The following is a 17,867-nucleotide window of genomic DNA, read 5'->3' as shown; positions in this document are numbered from 1 at the left end:
CATATATTAGGAGTGAAAAGTACATATGTTAGGAGTGAAAATGTCTTAAGAACTGATGTATACTTTTCAGTTATAACTCTGAATATGGATGCTCTTAATTCGCCAAATAAAAGGCACAGGTTGAGCCCAGTATCATGGTATATATTTATAATCTCAACACTTGGGAGGCTGAGGCAGGAATATGGTGCATTTGAGGACAGCCTTGACTATACAGAGAACCCATGTTTTAAAGTGGGGGGGACTCAAAGATTGGCTCCGCAATTTAGAGCACTGTGGCGACTGACTTAAAGCAACTTAGGGGAGGAAGGGGTTATTGACTTAACACTTTCAGGTCACACTCCACCATTAAGGGCAGTCAAGGCAAGAACCTGAAACAAACCATACAAGAATACTGCTTGCTGGCTCACTTGCAGACTCCCTTTCTTATACAGACTTGCCAGAGAATGGTGCTGCCCATAGTGGGCTGGGTCCTCCCACACCAGTTATCAATCAAGACAATTTCCCACAGATATGACAGTCTTACCTGGGAGATCCCTCAGTTAAGACTCCCTTTCAGATGACTCTAGCCCATGCCACTAAGAGGCTATGGAACCTTTATCACTGGGGACCTAGTGGAAAAAAAGAGTTAATTTGGAGCAGCTCCTTGAAGGTATTAAGACCCCGTCCCTTCCTATGTGTGGAATGCAGACCCCAGAGAATACCCCCAAAGACTGTGATTAAAAAGCTCTCCCATGAAAATCTGCTAGAGAACAATGGTCCAAGTGGGGAGACACCAGAAGCCTCTTTAATGACTATACCCAAAACAAATAAAGCAAGCAGATTGCCTGGAGTCTTTGAAATACTCAGAGACTGTCAGTTCCATCATGGAGCTTGGGAAATAATCTGTACTTGGTACATAGGAAGCAAAACAAATGAAAAAGAAACGGAGCAATTATTAACTTCTGAGAACATTAAAAAGTGTGAGAGAGAAATATAATCCTAGTACTCAATGTAACATGTGACTCACTGTGAGGAACAGCTACATGTGCATAATAATGTAAACACTGAATATTGATTTGTTCTAAATAAGGATCTAATGTGCTCCAGAGGAGGTGGGGAAGCTTCTGGGGAGGCAGAGAGGCTGTCTCCCCTTCTGCAGAGGGAAATTTAATAGATCATATCTAAAAACTCTTAGAAGTCAAGAAGCAGCTGTTAATTTAAGTCGTATAGAAATGTGGTGAAAATATAAACAGTACAAGAATTGGTTTTTAATGCCTAAATATTGGAGCAGGTGTTTCTTGGAAACTGGAAGGGGCACCTGTCATCGTTCATTGTAAGCCCAGTAGCCATATTACATACTCATGTGCCTAGAGCCTGGATTGTTAAAAAGCAGTAAACTAGAAGGCAACAGATCCGTTTGTATTTCCGGTCTGTTGTGACTGGGCTGAAGACTCACCACCTGACCTCAGGAACTTTTACCCTAGCAAAGTTCAAACAGTGGTTGCTTTCCCTGCTGTATCATGATGTGGGATAGAAAACACTGCTGAACATGCCTCATGTAGGCTGCAGAGCTAGAAGTGGGTTGTTTATACAAGCATATCACACACACACACACACACACACACACACACACACACACACACACACACACGCAATCTGTATCAATGCACACACCCCTTTTAGGTAGCCAGTCAGATTATCTGCAGGCTTGAAGGTCATTAGGATGAACCCTAACCCTCATAAATCAGCAGACTGTAAAACCCAGAAGTCAAAGACAGAACTGTGATCAGTGGTCCACAAAATGGGGGAGTTTGAGCCTTATCTCATCCCTCAGTCCAACACATTCTCAACTGCCTAAAAGACGGTAAGAATGCCAGAAACTATAGACACACTGTCCTCATTTAAGAGTTAATCAAAATGGGCCTGCCAATCACCCAGACAGGGCAGGATCCGCAGGAAGCTGTTCCAGGAACTTTTAAAAAGTAGGATAAAGGCTGCAGGCCACCACGGTGGTCTCTCTGGTCACTGGCTCCACATTCTCTGCTCATGCCGACAAGCTTCCCTTGAGGATGTCCCACTTTGCAATAAACTCTGCCTGCCTCCTATGCTACACCCTGCGAATCCTTGTGACAGAGATCAGAGAGACCCGGGACCTGAGTGTCTGCCACAGGAAGATCCCAGTAACAGGGGAGATGGCTCAGTGGTTAAGAGCACTGGCTGCTCTTCCGGAGGACCTGGGTTCAATTCTTAGCACCCACATGGCAGCTCACAACTGACTGTAGCTCCAGTTCCAGAGGATCCAAGTCACTCAAACAAATGTACATGCCCATAAAACACCAGTGCACATAAAATAAATGGGCATTTTTTAATCCTTAAAAAACAAAGTTCCCAGTAACTCTCCGACCAACAGTCAGAGAAAAATTGTACATTGTCCCTGCTGAGTCTTTCCGCCCCCTGTCACTCTCAGTGCTCCTGCTCTCCTCCTCTTCTTTTGACACGGGGCCTCAGGTAGTTCAGGCTGACCTCAAACTTGCTGTGTAATCCAGAATGACCTTGTCCCCAGTGCCCCTGCCTCCAGCTTCTAAGTGCTGCAATTACACTGTGACCAGGACCTCGCATGCTAGTCAAGCACTCTACCAAATGAGTGACATCTCAGCCTCCTGCCTCTCCATAGTAACCATCTCTCCAATATTTGCTCAACCACGGGCTGAAAGAATAGCATCTCTTTTCTTTTTGATTATTTTCATCTTTACGATTACCAGCTTACATTGCAGAAACGAGTAAACGCTGCTACAGTTCAAAACAAGGTGTTGTCAGGAAGGTTATCTCCAAGGTGTGTTATTTGGTAAGGTATGCAAGTTGCAAACAATTGTATACTATTTGCCGTTGCTGTGATAAAACACTATGACAGAGACAATTTATAGAAGGAAGGGTTTGGGGGGGGCATAAAGTTTAAGGGAGCATGGAAGTAAAAACAACTGAGAGCTTACATCTCAAAAAACTACATGCAGGAGGCAGAGAGAACACACTAGAAATTGTGTGAGATTTTTGAAACCTAAAACCCCATCCCTCCTTCAATAAGACCACACCTACTAATCCTTCCCGAACAGTTCTACCAACTGGGGATGAATTATTCAAATATATGCACTTATGGGAGACATTCTTACTCAAACCACAGGATTCACACACCTCACATCACACACACATATACACACAGTATGTAGGTGTAAACTTTTAAACTGGCTACCTTTCCATTGCTGTAATAAGACACAAAAGTGACTTATAGAAGAAAGGTTTATTGTTGTTCATGGTTCAAAAGGGATGAGAATCCATCATGGCTGCAAACTGTGGCAACAAGTATTGGGCACAGAGACTGGAGCAGGAAGCTGAGACCTCACCTCCTTAGCCACAAGTGTGAAGCAGAGCATGAATCAGAAGTGGTGAAAGGCTTTAAACACTCAAATCCGTCCTTCAGCAACATCCTCCCCGAGCAATGCCATGGCTCCAAAACCTCCCTAAAAAAAGCCACCAAATAAGGACCAAGGTTCAAATGCCTGTGTCTATGGGGAACATTTCCTTTAAACTACCATAAAATTGATCAGTGTCAAGCTAGAGATTACGAAAAAGCTTCATTTGAGGCCTTAAGGACTGTAGATCAGGAGACATGGATTTGATAAAATGAAGGTGTACTCCAAGAAGAGAACAAAGGTCTCAGGTTAAGGAAAAAGCAAAATCCTACACCAGCTCTCACAGGCTGGGGTAGAAGTCTACACATCTGTAGCTGATGGATTAATTGTGATGACAGCTGCCAGCAGCTCAGAGACAAAGTTCTCAGTACCTGCCAGATTTAGTCTTAACATGTTCTAGCTCTGACCAAAGTTATTCCACGAGTTCATAAAACTCATGAGGAAAAGACTGAAATAAGCTTTATTATTATCTGGATTCTCGGGAATCAACTTGGGTCTTTGTGCTTGCACGACAAGCGCTTTACCAACTGGGCCGTTTCTCCAGGGCCTCCATCACCATTAGCTCAAAATATATCTTACACCAAAGTGGCACGGCGGTGGACATCACCTTCCTTTTTTAAAACGTACATTATTTTATTGCAAATTTAAAAAAGAAAAAACAAAAAAATGCAACATCCTAAAAAAAAATCTTTTTACTGGTAAAACAAATTCCTATCAAGTTTTTTTTGCTACCATAAGAAATTAAAGAAACCATTAAATATTTAGAAACATTCAACATCAAAAGCTTTAAATCTAACTGTACGTTGTAGCTCCTGAAAAAGCTACAAACTCTTTTTTAAAAGTATTTTCTCTACAAAGAATCTTATCAGCTATACAAAAATCTGTACAGTTTTTTTTTTTATACTGAAGCTAATGTTGAGCTACACTTGAATTTCACATTCTTAGCAAAATTGCCTGAGCATATACTCCACTTTAGGACAGCGACTTTTTCTTCATCCTCATCTTTCTCCTCTTCATCTTCATCTTCTTCCTCCTCCTCTTCTTCCTCATTTTCTGATTCATTCTTCTTCTTTGAGCCTGTTGGCCCACCAGGACCCTTCTTTCCTACCTCCCCTTTGCCTTGGCACGGTGCACGGTGTGCAGCAACATCCTTTCCGTGCTTCTCCTTTAGTTTAGCTGCTTTCTGCTCATATGGTTGTGTATCTTTGGCAGACTGCTCAGACCACATCTCACGCAGTTTCTTTGCAGTATCTCCAATAGACATGCCGGGGTGCTCACTTTTGATCTTTGGGCGATGTTCAGAACAAAACAGGAAGGAGGCAGACGGTGTTCTCTTCGGCACATTTGAATCCTTTTTCTTTCCTTTCTTATCACCTTTGGGAGGAACATAGTTCTTCATCTCCCTGTCATAACGAGCTTTGTCGCTCTTGGCCAACTCTTCGAACTTCGACTTTTCCTTTGCAGACATGGTCTTCCATCTCTCGGAACATTTCTTCGAGAACTCGGCGAAGTTGACTGACAAGTCGGGAAGCTTCTTGAACATCGCCTTCTGCTGCTTCACAGTACAGAACAGGAATCACAGATATAGGATCAGGGTCAGCCTGCCCAGGCTCTAAGCCTGGCTGTGGGACCTCGTACCAGGCCTTTCTGACTTGGAATCCTGCAGAGTATCTACACACACACACACACACACACACACACACACACACGCACACACACACATACACACACATACACATACACACACACATACACACACACACACATTCTCACTCACTAATACACACATGTATACATGTGAGAAAGTCAGCTTGACTCTCATGAAAGAGCTCCAAAGTAAGGTCATAACACACTAAAGTTGAGAGTTCTAGCTTTATGCATTCCCTTTAAAGCCTTTGTCCTCTCACTTGATGGTAAGACAGAAAGAATTAAAAAAAAAAAAAAAAAAAAGTTGCTGCCTGCTGTCCTAGCCTAGCCTCACCTCCACATACTATCAAGTCCTGATCCTTGGGTAATAATCCAACTGCTAAGTCCACACACTGCTGTGAGTCTGAACCCTGCTGCCATCCTGACTCTTCCTGAGCTGACCCCTAGAGCCTCTGCCCCTAGAGTCTCACTGTCACGTGAAGGCCCTGTAGCCTCACCTCCCCAGGCTCACACACTGCCTCCCTACCTGAGGGCTGTGTGGCAGAAGACAAGTCAATTATTTCAAAGGCTGTGGCTTTCAGAACCATGTCCCATCTGATCCCAAGAGGGCCCCAGTTCCCTCAAAACCTCTCCTAGTAAGCCCTTGCTGCTCAAAGCCAGCATATTGGCTCTGGGCCAAGTGGCAGTGCCCCCCCCCTTCCCTGTGAGCAGAGATCCCCTGAGGTTGTCACCCATCTTGCTGGGAACCAGGCTCCACATTTCAGAGGCCACAGGTGGCCACTCACCTTTCTCCCTCTCTTTAAACCACTCCACACAAAGCCGCTTTTATCTGGTTCAAAAACATGCCTTAAAAGCTTTAAAAGTCTTTACAGTGGTTTCTCGTGTTCTGGTCTCTTTCAGATGATAATAGTTTTAATTATAACAATCATTATAGCATAATACCTTCAATTTAGGCAATCAGCTCCATTCAGAGTATTCAAATAGAGGAGGCTGAGGGTGTGGAACTGAGGCTTGCTCTGTATTGGTCCCAGAAAAGAAGCTCCCAAGCATGGCAGGTGCTCGGAGCCCCCTGGAGACAGAAGACTACTCCACATAAAAGTTCCTGCCCCCCCACCACCACCACTGCTCACCCCAAGAACAGACCTCCAGGGAACCACCAGGGATTCCAAAACAGTAATCTCCCAGCCCTCTGCAGAATAGCCCTATAGGCCTCCCTGATACCCAGAGAAGATTTTAGGTCCTCAGTCATCTCCTATCAGGCTCCATGCAAACCTTGCACAAGATGCTTGCATATTCCATCTGCAACTAGCGCAGCTGCGTCCTTGCACGTAAGATACACCTGGGGCTAATGAGAAGGCTCAGCAGATAAAGGTGCCTGCCACCATGCCTAAAGACCTAAGTTCAATCCCCAGGACCTACAAGGTACAGGCACAAATCAGCTCCCACAAGTTGTCCTCTGACTTCCCCTCACACACTGTGGTAAGCACCCTCTCACATACAATAAATAAGTAACTGTAGTTAAAGAAAGAGCTGTCATGCCAATCAGACACTGGCTGGCACTGATCATCTTGAGTGGTAGTTGAATAAGAATGGCCCCCATAGGTTCGTATATTTGAATGATTAGTTATCAGAGAGTGGCACTACTTGAGAGGGATTAAGAGGTGGTGGAAGTGTGTCACTGGGTGAGAGCTTTGGGGATTTTTAAAAGCTCAAGACAGAGCCAATGTTTCTCTCTTCCTGGTGCATGCAGATCTGGATATAGATCTCAGCTACTTTTCCAGCACCATGTTTGCCTGAGTGATGATGGACTAAATCTCTGCAACTGTAAACAAGAACCAATCAAATGCTTTCTTTATGAGTTGTCTTGGTCATAGTGTCTCTTCATAGCAGTAGAACACTAAGACACCATGTTAGTAGGTTGACCAGTTGTCCTAATAAATCTGCTATTTCAGTTTTGGTTTATGTGTTTTTGGAAGATCCAGTAAAACCAAGATAGCTGGACAGGTGATTTGCAGGACACAGACATTCAGCTATGGCCCAAACCTTCCCCTAAGTTGATTAAGGTAGAGGACAAGAGAGAATTAACAGCTTATCAGACAGGGCTATCATCAGTATTTCAGGGATGCTTAAACAAGTTACCATAAACAGGGTAAATTGGTAATAGGGTAATGGTACAGCTGGTAACATACTTTCCTCCCATGCATGAGGACCTGAGTCCAATTCTCCAGAACCCACATAAAAAGAAAGAAAGAAAGAAAGAAAGAAAGAAAGAAAGAAAGAAAGAAAGAAAGAAAGAAAGAAAAAGGTCACACATGATAACAAGCTTTGGTAATCCCAGTGCTGAAGAAACAGAGATGGGAGGATCTCTGGACTCAGAGGACAGCGAGCTTAGCCTTCTTGGTGACCTTCAAGCCAGAACTGAACAATGTTTGAGAAATGATGACAGCTAATGTCCTCTAGCCTCCTGAAGCACACACCCTAATACCGCATATGTGCATGCCTGTACATAAAAAGAGAAAAAAATCAGAAATTACTCCCTTAGAAATTAGGAAGCTGGGACTTCAAAAGCAAAGTTGGCTGGTGTTTCCTGGAGTCTGTGGTGGAGCCAAGCCTTAGCTGCAGATGGGAACCAAGCATCTGGATGCTCTGGGCTTTGGTCACATCACTCCAGTCTCCATCTTGACATGATCACTATCCCTGTTTCTCCCTGGGTCTCCTCCCTCATCTAAGACTTGAGTTATTGCTCACTGCAAATCCAGAGAGATCTTCATCTCAAGATTCTTAACCAATTACATCCACCGCAAACCCTGTTTTCAATCAGCTCACAGCCTAAAGTTCTCATTACACATGGATTTGGAGGGATAGTGCTTAACCTATTGTAGGAATGGACTCATAAATGCCAGCTAGGGTGTTATAAAAGTCTAATGAGACTCCAAAGATGAAGAGAATAGGAAAGCCTTGCTCATTCACTCATTTATTCATTCATTTGTTGTATAAATGTCTGCCTACTTTACACCAGGCCCTGTTTACAGGAATCCCTCTACTTGGAAAGTGAGAAAAATGATTAGGCATAAGGCTAGCTCTGCAAAGGACTAATCAACAGCTTCCTAAAAACAATAAGAAGCAATAAAGGTTTGAGTGATGGTTACACATGTAATCTCAGCTCTTGGGAAGCAGACGCAAGAGGATCTGGGTGAGCTCAAGGCCAGGCTAGTCAGTTCTGGTACTGCATAGTGAGACTTTATCATTTGTTTCTTTAAAGAGGAGAGAAAATGGGACAGGATAGATGGCTCAGCAGCTTCAAGCACTTTCTGCTCTTGCAGAGAACCAGGGTTTGAGTCTCAGCACCCATAATGCAGCTCACAGCAGTCTGTGAATCCAGTTCCAGGAGATCTGACGAGCTCTTCCGGCCTCTGCAGGCACCAGACACACACTTAGTGCACAGCCATACTGTAGTGGTTTGAATAGGAATGCCCCTCCCCCAGATTCATATGTCTGAATGCTTGACCCATAGGGAGTGGCACTATTAGGAGGTGTGGCTTTGTTGGAGGAAGTGTGTCACTGATGAGCTTCGAAGTCTCAGGCCAGTTCTTTTTCCCCCACCTGAGGAACTCAGCTCCTCCTTCGGCGCCATGTCTGCCTGCACGCTGCCATACTTCCTCCCATGACTGAACCTCTGGAACTGTGAGCCAGCCCCAGTCTAGAGTTGCCACACTGTCTTTTCACAGCGACAGAAACCTAACTAAGGCACATCCATTCACAGAAAACACGTATAAACAGAAAATGAAAATGAATTTTTAAAAAATATTTGTCAAGAGAATCCAGTGATTGAGAACAGGGGCTTCGCAGCTAGACGTGGGGCTCAGATCAGTTTCCTCTCTCTGTAGCTCATGGCAAGCTTGCGGCTCAGCCTTGCTTTTCTGTGTCCGTGGTGTTACACTCTATCACCAAGGGAAGCTGGGGCAGCAACTGAGGCAGAACCACAGAATAATCCTGCTTACTGGTTCCGTCAGCCAACTTTCTTATAGAACCCAGGAGCAACTGCCCAGGGGTGATACCACTCCCAGTGGGCCGGACCCTCCTGCATCAATTATTAGTGAGGAAAATGGGCCACAGATATACCCTCAGACCAATCTGACAGAGGTCACTCCTCACTTGAGGCTCCCTCGTGCCAGAAATATCAAATTAACAAAAGCAACCAGCGCACCTACCAGTGTACAAGCTGACCCTCTCTGTACCTCAGTTTCCTCATCTGTGAAAAGAACCATACACAGAGCTGTGACGGAGGCAAGGGTTGTGGTGAGGTCCACTTTAGATGACTTGATTCATACCATGAGCAATGGCACATACCTGAAATCCAGCACTCAGAAAGCTGAGGCAGGAGGATCGCCAGAACAAATTCCAGACCAGCCTGAGCTACAGAGCAAAGGCCTGACACAGAAGAAAAAACTTTTTAAAAAAGGCAGGACAGAAGGAAGAAGGGAAACATGACAAGGGGACAAGGGAGAGTGGGAAAGAGGGAGGGGAGGTTGGTTCTGAGTCCTTCTTCTGACTATCATTTTATATTTCCCATCATGTTTTTCACTTGGTCTCCCCAGCACCTCATACAATTGGCAAGTGCCCATCTGCATGAGGGTTATTTGCTGACTGCTGAGGCATAGGCCCCATGAGTGAACACAACCCAATGCCTGGCATGGTGCCTGGCACGCATGGGCACTTAATAATTAACACTTGTTGATTAAAAAGTAATAATCACTTGCTCATTATGGCTTTAAGGGTCATTGTCCTTATGACAGGGCTGTATGGGAGGCAGACAGTGGGGACAGATTCAGCAGCAACTAGCTGAGGCTCTGCCAAGGACACAGGTGGGTAGGACATCTTGAGCCTCCCATATGCAGCAAGGGATGAATTAAAGCTGGAAGCGCCTCACCCCAGGCCACCATGGACCGGTTTCTCAAACTTCCTTTGCTTGTGTTTCTTCATCTATAAAACTCCGGAAGGATGGCTCCAGTCTAGTTACTGTAACACCCCAACGGGGAGCACGGAGAAAGGCTGGGCCCTTCTCCGGCGGCCCGCAGCAGCTCCTGGCTGTACCTGGCATCTGCAGTGCCATCTGTGGCGTATGTAAATCCACACGATTAATATCCCCCAGAATCTTACTGCAGCCATTTTTCTTCGGGAATGTGTTTGGATGCAGCACTGGCAGCGTGTTCCAGAGACACATTTACATTCTCTTATCTCTAGGAGCTCAACTGCCATAACTAATGCTAGATTAATACATTGCCCATTGAACAACTACTTTAAGCAACATCGTTTGCACAGTCTCGGGGTGAGGGGCAAACAAGTCCAGGGCTAAGAAGGGCCATTTGAGATAAGCAGGGATAGCATCTATGTCTCCCTAGAGAGACTAATTTCTGTATCTCCCTCAAGAGACCCACTATATTGTTCTATCTGAGCAATTAAGTCTGAGCCAAAGTATCAATTTCCTAGGCCCCCAATAAACCTGGGTCTTGACCAGGTCAAGTCCATGCAGGATATTTGGAAGGGAGCTCCTGACCCCCACTGTCAGCAGGGCCCTCACCTACCCAGGCTCTAAGTAAGACACCTAGCTCCGAAGCTGTGTGTGCCAATTTCTGAACAAGATAAGTCTCCACATAACAACCTCAGAGGAATGGAAATCAAGAGCCGTCAATGGCAGACTCTGGCATAGGAAAATGGCTCAGCCAGTGAAGTTCTTGCCTTGCAAATGAGAGAACCCGAGTTCAATCCCCAGACCCCATGTCTAAAGCCAAGTGCAGTGGGGTGCACTTATAACCCCAGGACGGGGAGATGGAAGGAAAGACAAGCAGATCCAAAGTTCCAGGCCAGTAAGAGAACCTGTCTAAAGCATGGTGCCTGAGGTTGTCCTCAGAACTATGCAAAGGCACACACGCACGCACACACACACACACACACACCACATCACACACACCACATCACACACACACATAAACACACACACACACAAACCACATCACACACACACACGCACACACACAAACCACATCACACACACACACACACACAAACCACATCACACACACACATAAACACACATACACACGCACACACACACAAACCACATCACACACACCACATCACACACACACATAAACACACACACACACACACAAACCACATCACACACACACACACACACACACACACACAAACCACATCACACACACACATAAACACACATACACACACACACACCACATCACACACACCACATCACACACACACATAAATGCTACGTTGTCTGGATGCCCTGGGCCCACTTCCCACAGGACAGCCCACAGGAAGAACTAACAAGGCAGTCCCAAGCACCAGGCTCTTTGTGGCCCTCAACAGCAAGTCAGCCTCCTGGAAGCACACACTTCAAAGTTCCAGGCATTGTGGTACAGGTAGGTGAGTGTGTAATCACATTAGTATATAATAATATAATATAATTATACAATATAATAATGCAATTGTGCCCCAAGTAAGAACTCGGTCTCACAATCAACTATCAGTGCAGAAAGATGGTAGACGTCACACGTTCTCCCAAAAGTCTAGCCCTTCTGACACATCCCGAGGCTTTTGGCTCAGGTAGTTGATTGAGGCATGGGCTGCTCTAACATCTTAGGTTTAGGGAAGATCCTTCTCCCACCGGATACTGGCCAACTGTGAGGATAAAACTGTAGTTGATGCAGGGGCCTTTACTCACAGGCTAGGCTATCTCAGACTCTGCCCTCCCACAGTTCCTACCCCTTCATCACCTGCCACAGTCCGTAGCCCGCCCTCCATAGATGAACCGGGCTTGCCCATGCATGGGCTTTGGCTCAGCCAACCCAGTGCCAGCTTTAGGGCCTGAACTATCCCTTCAGCCTTAGAATTAAAGTCGGGGAGGAACCTGCTTAGAAGAAGGAAGCCAGGCTTCCAGCAGCTGTCCACCACTAGCTGTGCAGGTACCCAGCGTACCCTGGCCCATCTACCCACAGTTGTCTGGGGCTCTCTTTGGGCTCTGGGGATAGGACCAGTACCCGCCACAGGCACGGGGTGATAACTATTCAGAAATGCCGGGAAACTGAATGGTCAGAGACATCTCCCTGGAAGCAAGATAAACAGAGTACCTATGGGGTCACACTCAAGCCCCAGGGAGGGGTGACTCTGTCCCACGCTAGACATTGCCTTGTTTTCCTTATGTGTAGCCTAGAAATTGACCTTAAGTCCCCTAGAACTTGAAAAACCCTAAGCACTAATATCCTTTTCCCAGGGGCAGGCAGTATTAAAAGCCTCACTTAACAGGGCATGGTGGCACATGCCTTTGACCCTAGCACTTGGGAGGCAGAGGCAGGGGGATCTCTTTGAGTTCAAAGCCAGCCTGGTCTACACCGAGTTCCAGTGGAGCCAGGGCTATATAATGACTTCCATGTCTATGTATGTCTGTCATTACCTCTCTGTTCCCTGTTCTCTGTTTTCCTGTCTCTGACACACACACACACACACACACACACACACACACACACACAGCCTCAGTTACCAGGAAGGAACTGAGGGTCTTGGACATAGCAAGTCTGAATTCTTCATTATGAACGTGTTCACTCATTGCGTGGACAGTTGGCTGCAGCCAGGCGACAGGACCAGTGTCACTCTCCTCTGCATGCATGTGACCGACCCCTCACAGGGACAGTCAGCAGCACTGCTGGCCAGATGTCCCTGCAACACCTCAGCCAGGAACAGGGAGGTTAATAAAAACAGAACAAGGGGCTCCCAAGGGACAGTTCTTGCTGCCTCTGAAGTTTACAAAGGTATGGCTTCTGATACCTCCAAGGCGCCTGTCGAGGCCTGGGTGAGTTATTACACTGCAGGTGAGCAGGACACTTTGTCTGCAGCGCCTTGGGAGTTGGCGTAATTGTATTTTATCTGTTTGCCAAGAGTTTTCAGTAAACTCTCTTAATGTACTTTAAACCTCAACAGCCCCAAATAGCAATGCGTGCCTTTCTAGTTTATGCACCGGGCACTGAATAAACACGGGGTGATATATGGGGCTGGCAAGGACACTATTTATATATTTACACCCTCTCCCAAAACACACATTCATCTTAATGACATGACTTACCACATGCCCAAAAAAGGAGCCCTGTGAAGGTCATGGTCACACATGCTTCTCCAAGATGGTGCCTCAGCTCTCAGAGGCCCCAGAGAGGCTCCTCTCCCCAGCCAGCAAAGGAAATCACATGCCTGCTATCCTGGTCTTCCTCTGTGGGCCAGAACGTAGCAAGAAATCCATCTCAGACCTTGCTCCCCCAGCTACGGGGACCAGATAACATGAGGATCAAATAATACACCCATGGACCTCAGCAGCAGGCCACGCCCACATCAAATTGGATTTCATTCTCCCTATACCCAGGACAAAAGGAGTGTCTTAGTTAGGGTTTTTATTGCTGCATCAGAAACACCAAGATCAAAAAGCAAATTGAGGAGGAAAGGGTTTATTCAGCTTACACCTCCACATTGCTGCTCATCTCTGAAGGGAATGGGGACAGAAACTCAAGCAGGGCAGGAACTTGGAGGTAAAAGCTGATGCAGAGGCCATGGAGGGATGTCACTTACTGGCTTGCTTCCCCTGGCTTGCTCAGCTTGCTTTCTTATAGAACCCAGGTCTCTCAGCCCAGGGATGGCACCGCCCACAATGGGTTGGTCCTCCCCTACTTGATCACTAGTTGAGAAAATGCCTTACAGCTGGATCACATGGAGGCATTTCCTCAACTGAGGCTCCTTTCTCTGATGTCTCTAGCTTCTGTCAAAATAACACACAAATCCAGTCAGGGTGAAGGGAAAGACTAGAGAGGAGGAGCACACAGAGGATGGAAGGAAAAGTGGAGCTGTAGAGGAGAAAGAAGCCAAGGATTGGACAGAGGAGATCTGGAAAACAGGACTAAAGAGAACTTATATGGCCACCAGGCTGCCACACCAACTCTTTAAACCATGGGTCCCAACCGGTAAACACATGGAGAAGAAACACTGCCAGGTGACCAGAGGTAAGGAAAGGGCCAGATCTCAGGTCCCATCCAGCCACCTGTCCCTGCAAGGACTTGACAAAGGTCTTCTCGTATGGCCTCCTCGGCTCTCCACCTGAGTGCAGTAGCTGGACCACATGACTTTTCAAGCATCCCACCATTGCATGCATCTCCCATTGTGGATCTCCCTGTACCGCTCTTACCCTCCCACGGATTCAGAGATCCCATTGAATTATAGATCGCCTGGTAGCTCTGCTGGGAAAGTGATTGACTAGCACACATGGGTTCAAGGTGATCCTGGACTAAATACCACGTTGAAGTCCAGCCACGAATACATAAGATTTGACTCCCAAAAAATACATAAATATATGTGTATATTACTCAGAGTCTTGAGTAAGACTTGACATATATATAAATATACATATACACATACACACACACACATATACATATACATATACATATACATATGAAACTCAGAGTCTTGAATAAGACTTGACTCCCAAAAATATATATGTGTGTGTGTATTTTATAATATATATAACATATATTGCCAAGAGTCTTCTGAGTCCTTACCCAGAATGCTCCTCCCCAGATTTCTCCTCCTCCTCTGCCCTCTCTATAAAGTCTGTAAGGTCACCACAGGTCACCCCATGTGATGTCACCTCCCTTTGTGCTTTCTACTCTCTACTCTTGTGCTTATGATTGTGCACTGCCCCACACTAAAAATTATTACACACAGAGAGACAGACAGACAGTGTGTGTGTGTGTGTGTGTGTGTGTGTGTGTGTGTGTGTGTGTGTGTGTTACCATGTTACAGTGGTCCTGAGGAAGTCAGGGGACAACTTGGTTCTCTCCTTGCACTGTGTGGGTTTTGGGGATCCAGTTCAAGCCCTCAGGCTTGGCTGAGTCTCTGCCCACTGAGCCCCATCACCACATCTATGCCTACATTCCACTTCTCCTGGATTGTGTCTATCCTGTGGTCTGAACCACACTTGTGTAGGATGCACTGACCTAAAGGGAAATGTCACCTGGGGAGCACTTCTGATCACAGTGAGGATCTTCCCCCCCCCTCCCTAAACCCTACTGCCCTGCCTTGTCTAGACAGCCTGCTTTGCTTTTAACTGAGTGGTACCACAGGCAGGAAGGCCGCCCCCTTCTCTCAAGCCATGAGGCTCTGAGTAGCTCTTGTTCTCTTTGGCTAGTTAGAGGAGCCGGCCCTGGCTGCTCCGCCTGAGGACCAGAGGCCACACAGAATCAGTGCCCCGGCTGAAGAAGTCTCTTCATTAGGAGACTAAGAAATGACGGTTCAGAGCTCAGAGCAAGCATCTCAGGATTTCTGACTGTGTCCCCAGCACTCAGTGGCAGGGTCTAGGCTAGAGAACACAGGGTGGTGGTGTTTGAGAACACAGCTGAGGTGTGGGCCATGGCATCTGGAAATGTGGAACTCTGGTTCTTTATTTCATTTTTTATTTTTTTTAAGAGTCCCATGTTTCTGCTACTAATGACTCTCAGATCTGTCACGCTTAAAAATATCCTCCAAAGTCACCCGTTGTCGCTGCATTTTTAGCGCATTCTATTTCCGAGCGGAGCATATTGGGGTGAGGTACTGCTGGGGTGCTAGGGTTCAAATGCAACCAGGGCCTGGGAGCTTGAAATGCGAACAGCACCAGGAGGGGTCATCGCTGAACGAGCTGCTACCTCTGGCCTCCCACCCTGGGCTCCCCAAGGCTACCTGGTCCCCAGAGCCACCAGAACTTCAAAAGCTTCCTCCTCCCTCTGAAAGACTTGGGCTGGCCTAAGAAGGAGGAAGAATTCAGCCTCTCCTGCAGCCCACTCCTCCCCAGTTAAGCCAGGGAGGACAACTGATGTTGTAAGTATTAATTATGAACTTGATAGGACATAGACTCATTCAGGAGACAAACTTTGTTGGAATTGGGGGGTTAGTATGGAAATTTCTAGATTGGACCAACTGAGTTAAGAAGACGTACCCAATGTGGGTGGTGCTACCTGACGGTCTGGGGCTCCTGACTGAACATAACGGGAAGGAGAGCTGAGTCCAGCATCGGTGGACCTCTGCTTCTTAGCTGCAGATGCTGTGTGACTGGCCGCACTTGATCTGGCCAAGCCTGGGCAGTAGGACACCCCCTCCCGTGTCCTTGGGTCTCAAGGTCAGAACAGAAAACTCCCAGTGTGGGCCACACACCCCAGTCCCATGCAGCTTGGTTTATAAATTTTCAGGGCCTCCCTCTCATGGTTGAAGCTGGCCAGGTAAATAATTCTGGCTAAGGAAGGCCTTCCAGGCCAGAAGGTCAGGGAGGACTTAGCCCCTCAGCTGCCATTAACAGAGTGTTTCAGCAAAGGCCACCTAAATGGTGAAGGCTCTGTGAGAACTCATCAAGTGACAAATACTCTCACTCTAAAGGCTTGACAGGAACTGGAAGTCAACATGAGAAAGAAACTAGTCAAAGAGGCTTCTGTCCAGACTCCTGCCAGGAGCTGCTGTGACCAGCTCAGAACGGGCAGAAGACTGGCACAGTTGTCCTGGATGTCCAGTCTGAGAATAAAGGATTGAGTGACTCAATTTGCTTCCATGCAAGTCTGTGTACAGTGTGCACACCTGATACCACAGAAGCCAGGAGAGGCCTTCGACTCCTGGACCAGGAGCTACCATGTAGGTACTGGGCACCAGACCTGGCTTCTCCATGCTCTTAACTGCCGAGCCATCTCTCTGGCCCTTGCGTTCTCTCCTTTTCTTTGAATGGGGTCATACTGTGTTGACCAGACTGATCTTAAACTCCAAGACTTAAGTGATCCCCCTGCCTCAGCCTCTGCATTCATTGCTTTCTTTTTTAATTGCTGTAACCAAACACCTGACAAGAAGCAACTTGAGGAATAAAAGGTGTATTTGGGTTCACTGTTGTCAGGAACACAGCCCATGGTGGAAAAGAAGACAAGGTGGCAGGAACAGCTCTTAGCTGTGACAATAGAATAAGCCATGACAACAGCGTGGGACCACAGCCTAGGGGATGGCTCCGCCTACATTCGGGAGGAGTCTTCGCTCCTCAGTCCGACCTCTCTGGAAATTCTCTCACAGACAAGCCCAGCACCGAGTGTACGAGTGTACGCATCATTTCTAAATCTAGTCAAGCAGGTTGACCAGATTTCAATGACATGAAAATTAACCCTGCAGTTTCCCCACAGCTGAGATCACGGGCACACACCACCTTGCCTGGCTTCATCAGTTTTTAGGGATGGTAGCTGAGGGTAGCATCTGCCATGAAATAAATAAAGAGCCATCACCAACAGAATTCTCTGACACACCAAGGTCTGCGAGGACAAAGCCAGGGTCATGTGTCCCCAATGCTAATTCCCTACTGTCTGCATGTTAAATCATTCTTGAAATGTTCCATGGCTAAATTCTGAAATAAAATTAGCATGGACATCTACCTATGGAAGCCCAATTTAAAAAAAAATTCTAATTAATATAAGCTAAAATGTTGTCTTGCTATTCAGTGTCTATAAACTTTAGCAAGAATTATGTTACAGTGAAATACAGATGGAACAGCAACAAATGTGAGAATCACAAAGTTACAAACAGATAGCTTTTACAAATGAAACTGTGGAGCAAGAGAGACATCGCAGCTTTTCAGAGCATATACTGCTTGTGCAGAGGACCTGACTTCAGTTCCCAGCACTCCCAGCTCACAAGGGGATCTGGTGTCCTCTT

General features: G+C 46.4%; 1 protein-coding gene across 1 annotated transcript; it reads right to left on the bottom strand.

Annotated features, from left to right (window-relative positions):
- Nucleotides 1–4,344: 4,344 nt before the first annotated feature.
- Nucleotides 4,345–4,989, bottom strand: LOC308426285 (high mobility group protein B2-like; the record flags this gene model as incomplete). The annotated part of the gene is made up of 1 exon (XM_080924022.1): nt 4,345–4,989. The coding sequence occupies one exon, from the start codon at nt 4,987–4,989 to the stop codon at nt 4,345–4,347; it is 645 nt and encodes a 214-aa protein (XP_080780148.1).
- Between the last annotated feature and the right edge of the window lie 12,878 nt (nt 4,990–17,867).

This window comes from Micromys minutus, assembly GCF_963924665.1.
Source record: "Micromys minutus genome assembly, chromosome: 10".
In the NCBI taxonomy this organism is placed as follows: domain Eukaryota; kingdom Metazoa; phylum Chordata; class Mammalia; order Rodentia; family Muridae; genus Micromys; species Micromys minutus.
The sequence above is the reverse complement of the archived record's forward strand: the minus strand, read 5'-3'. Positions and strand labels throughout refer to the sequence as shown.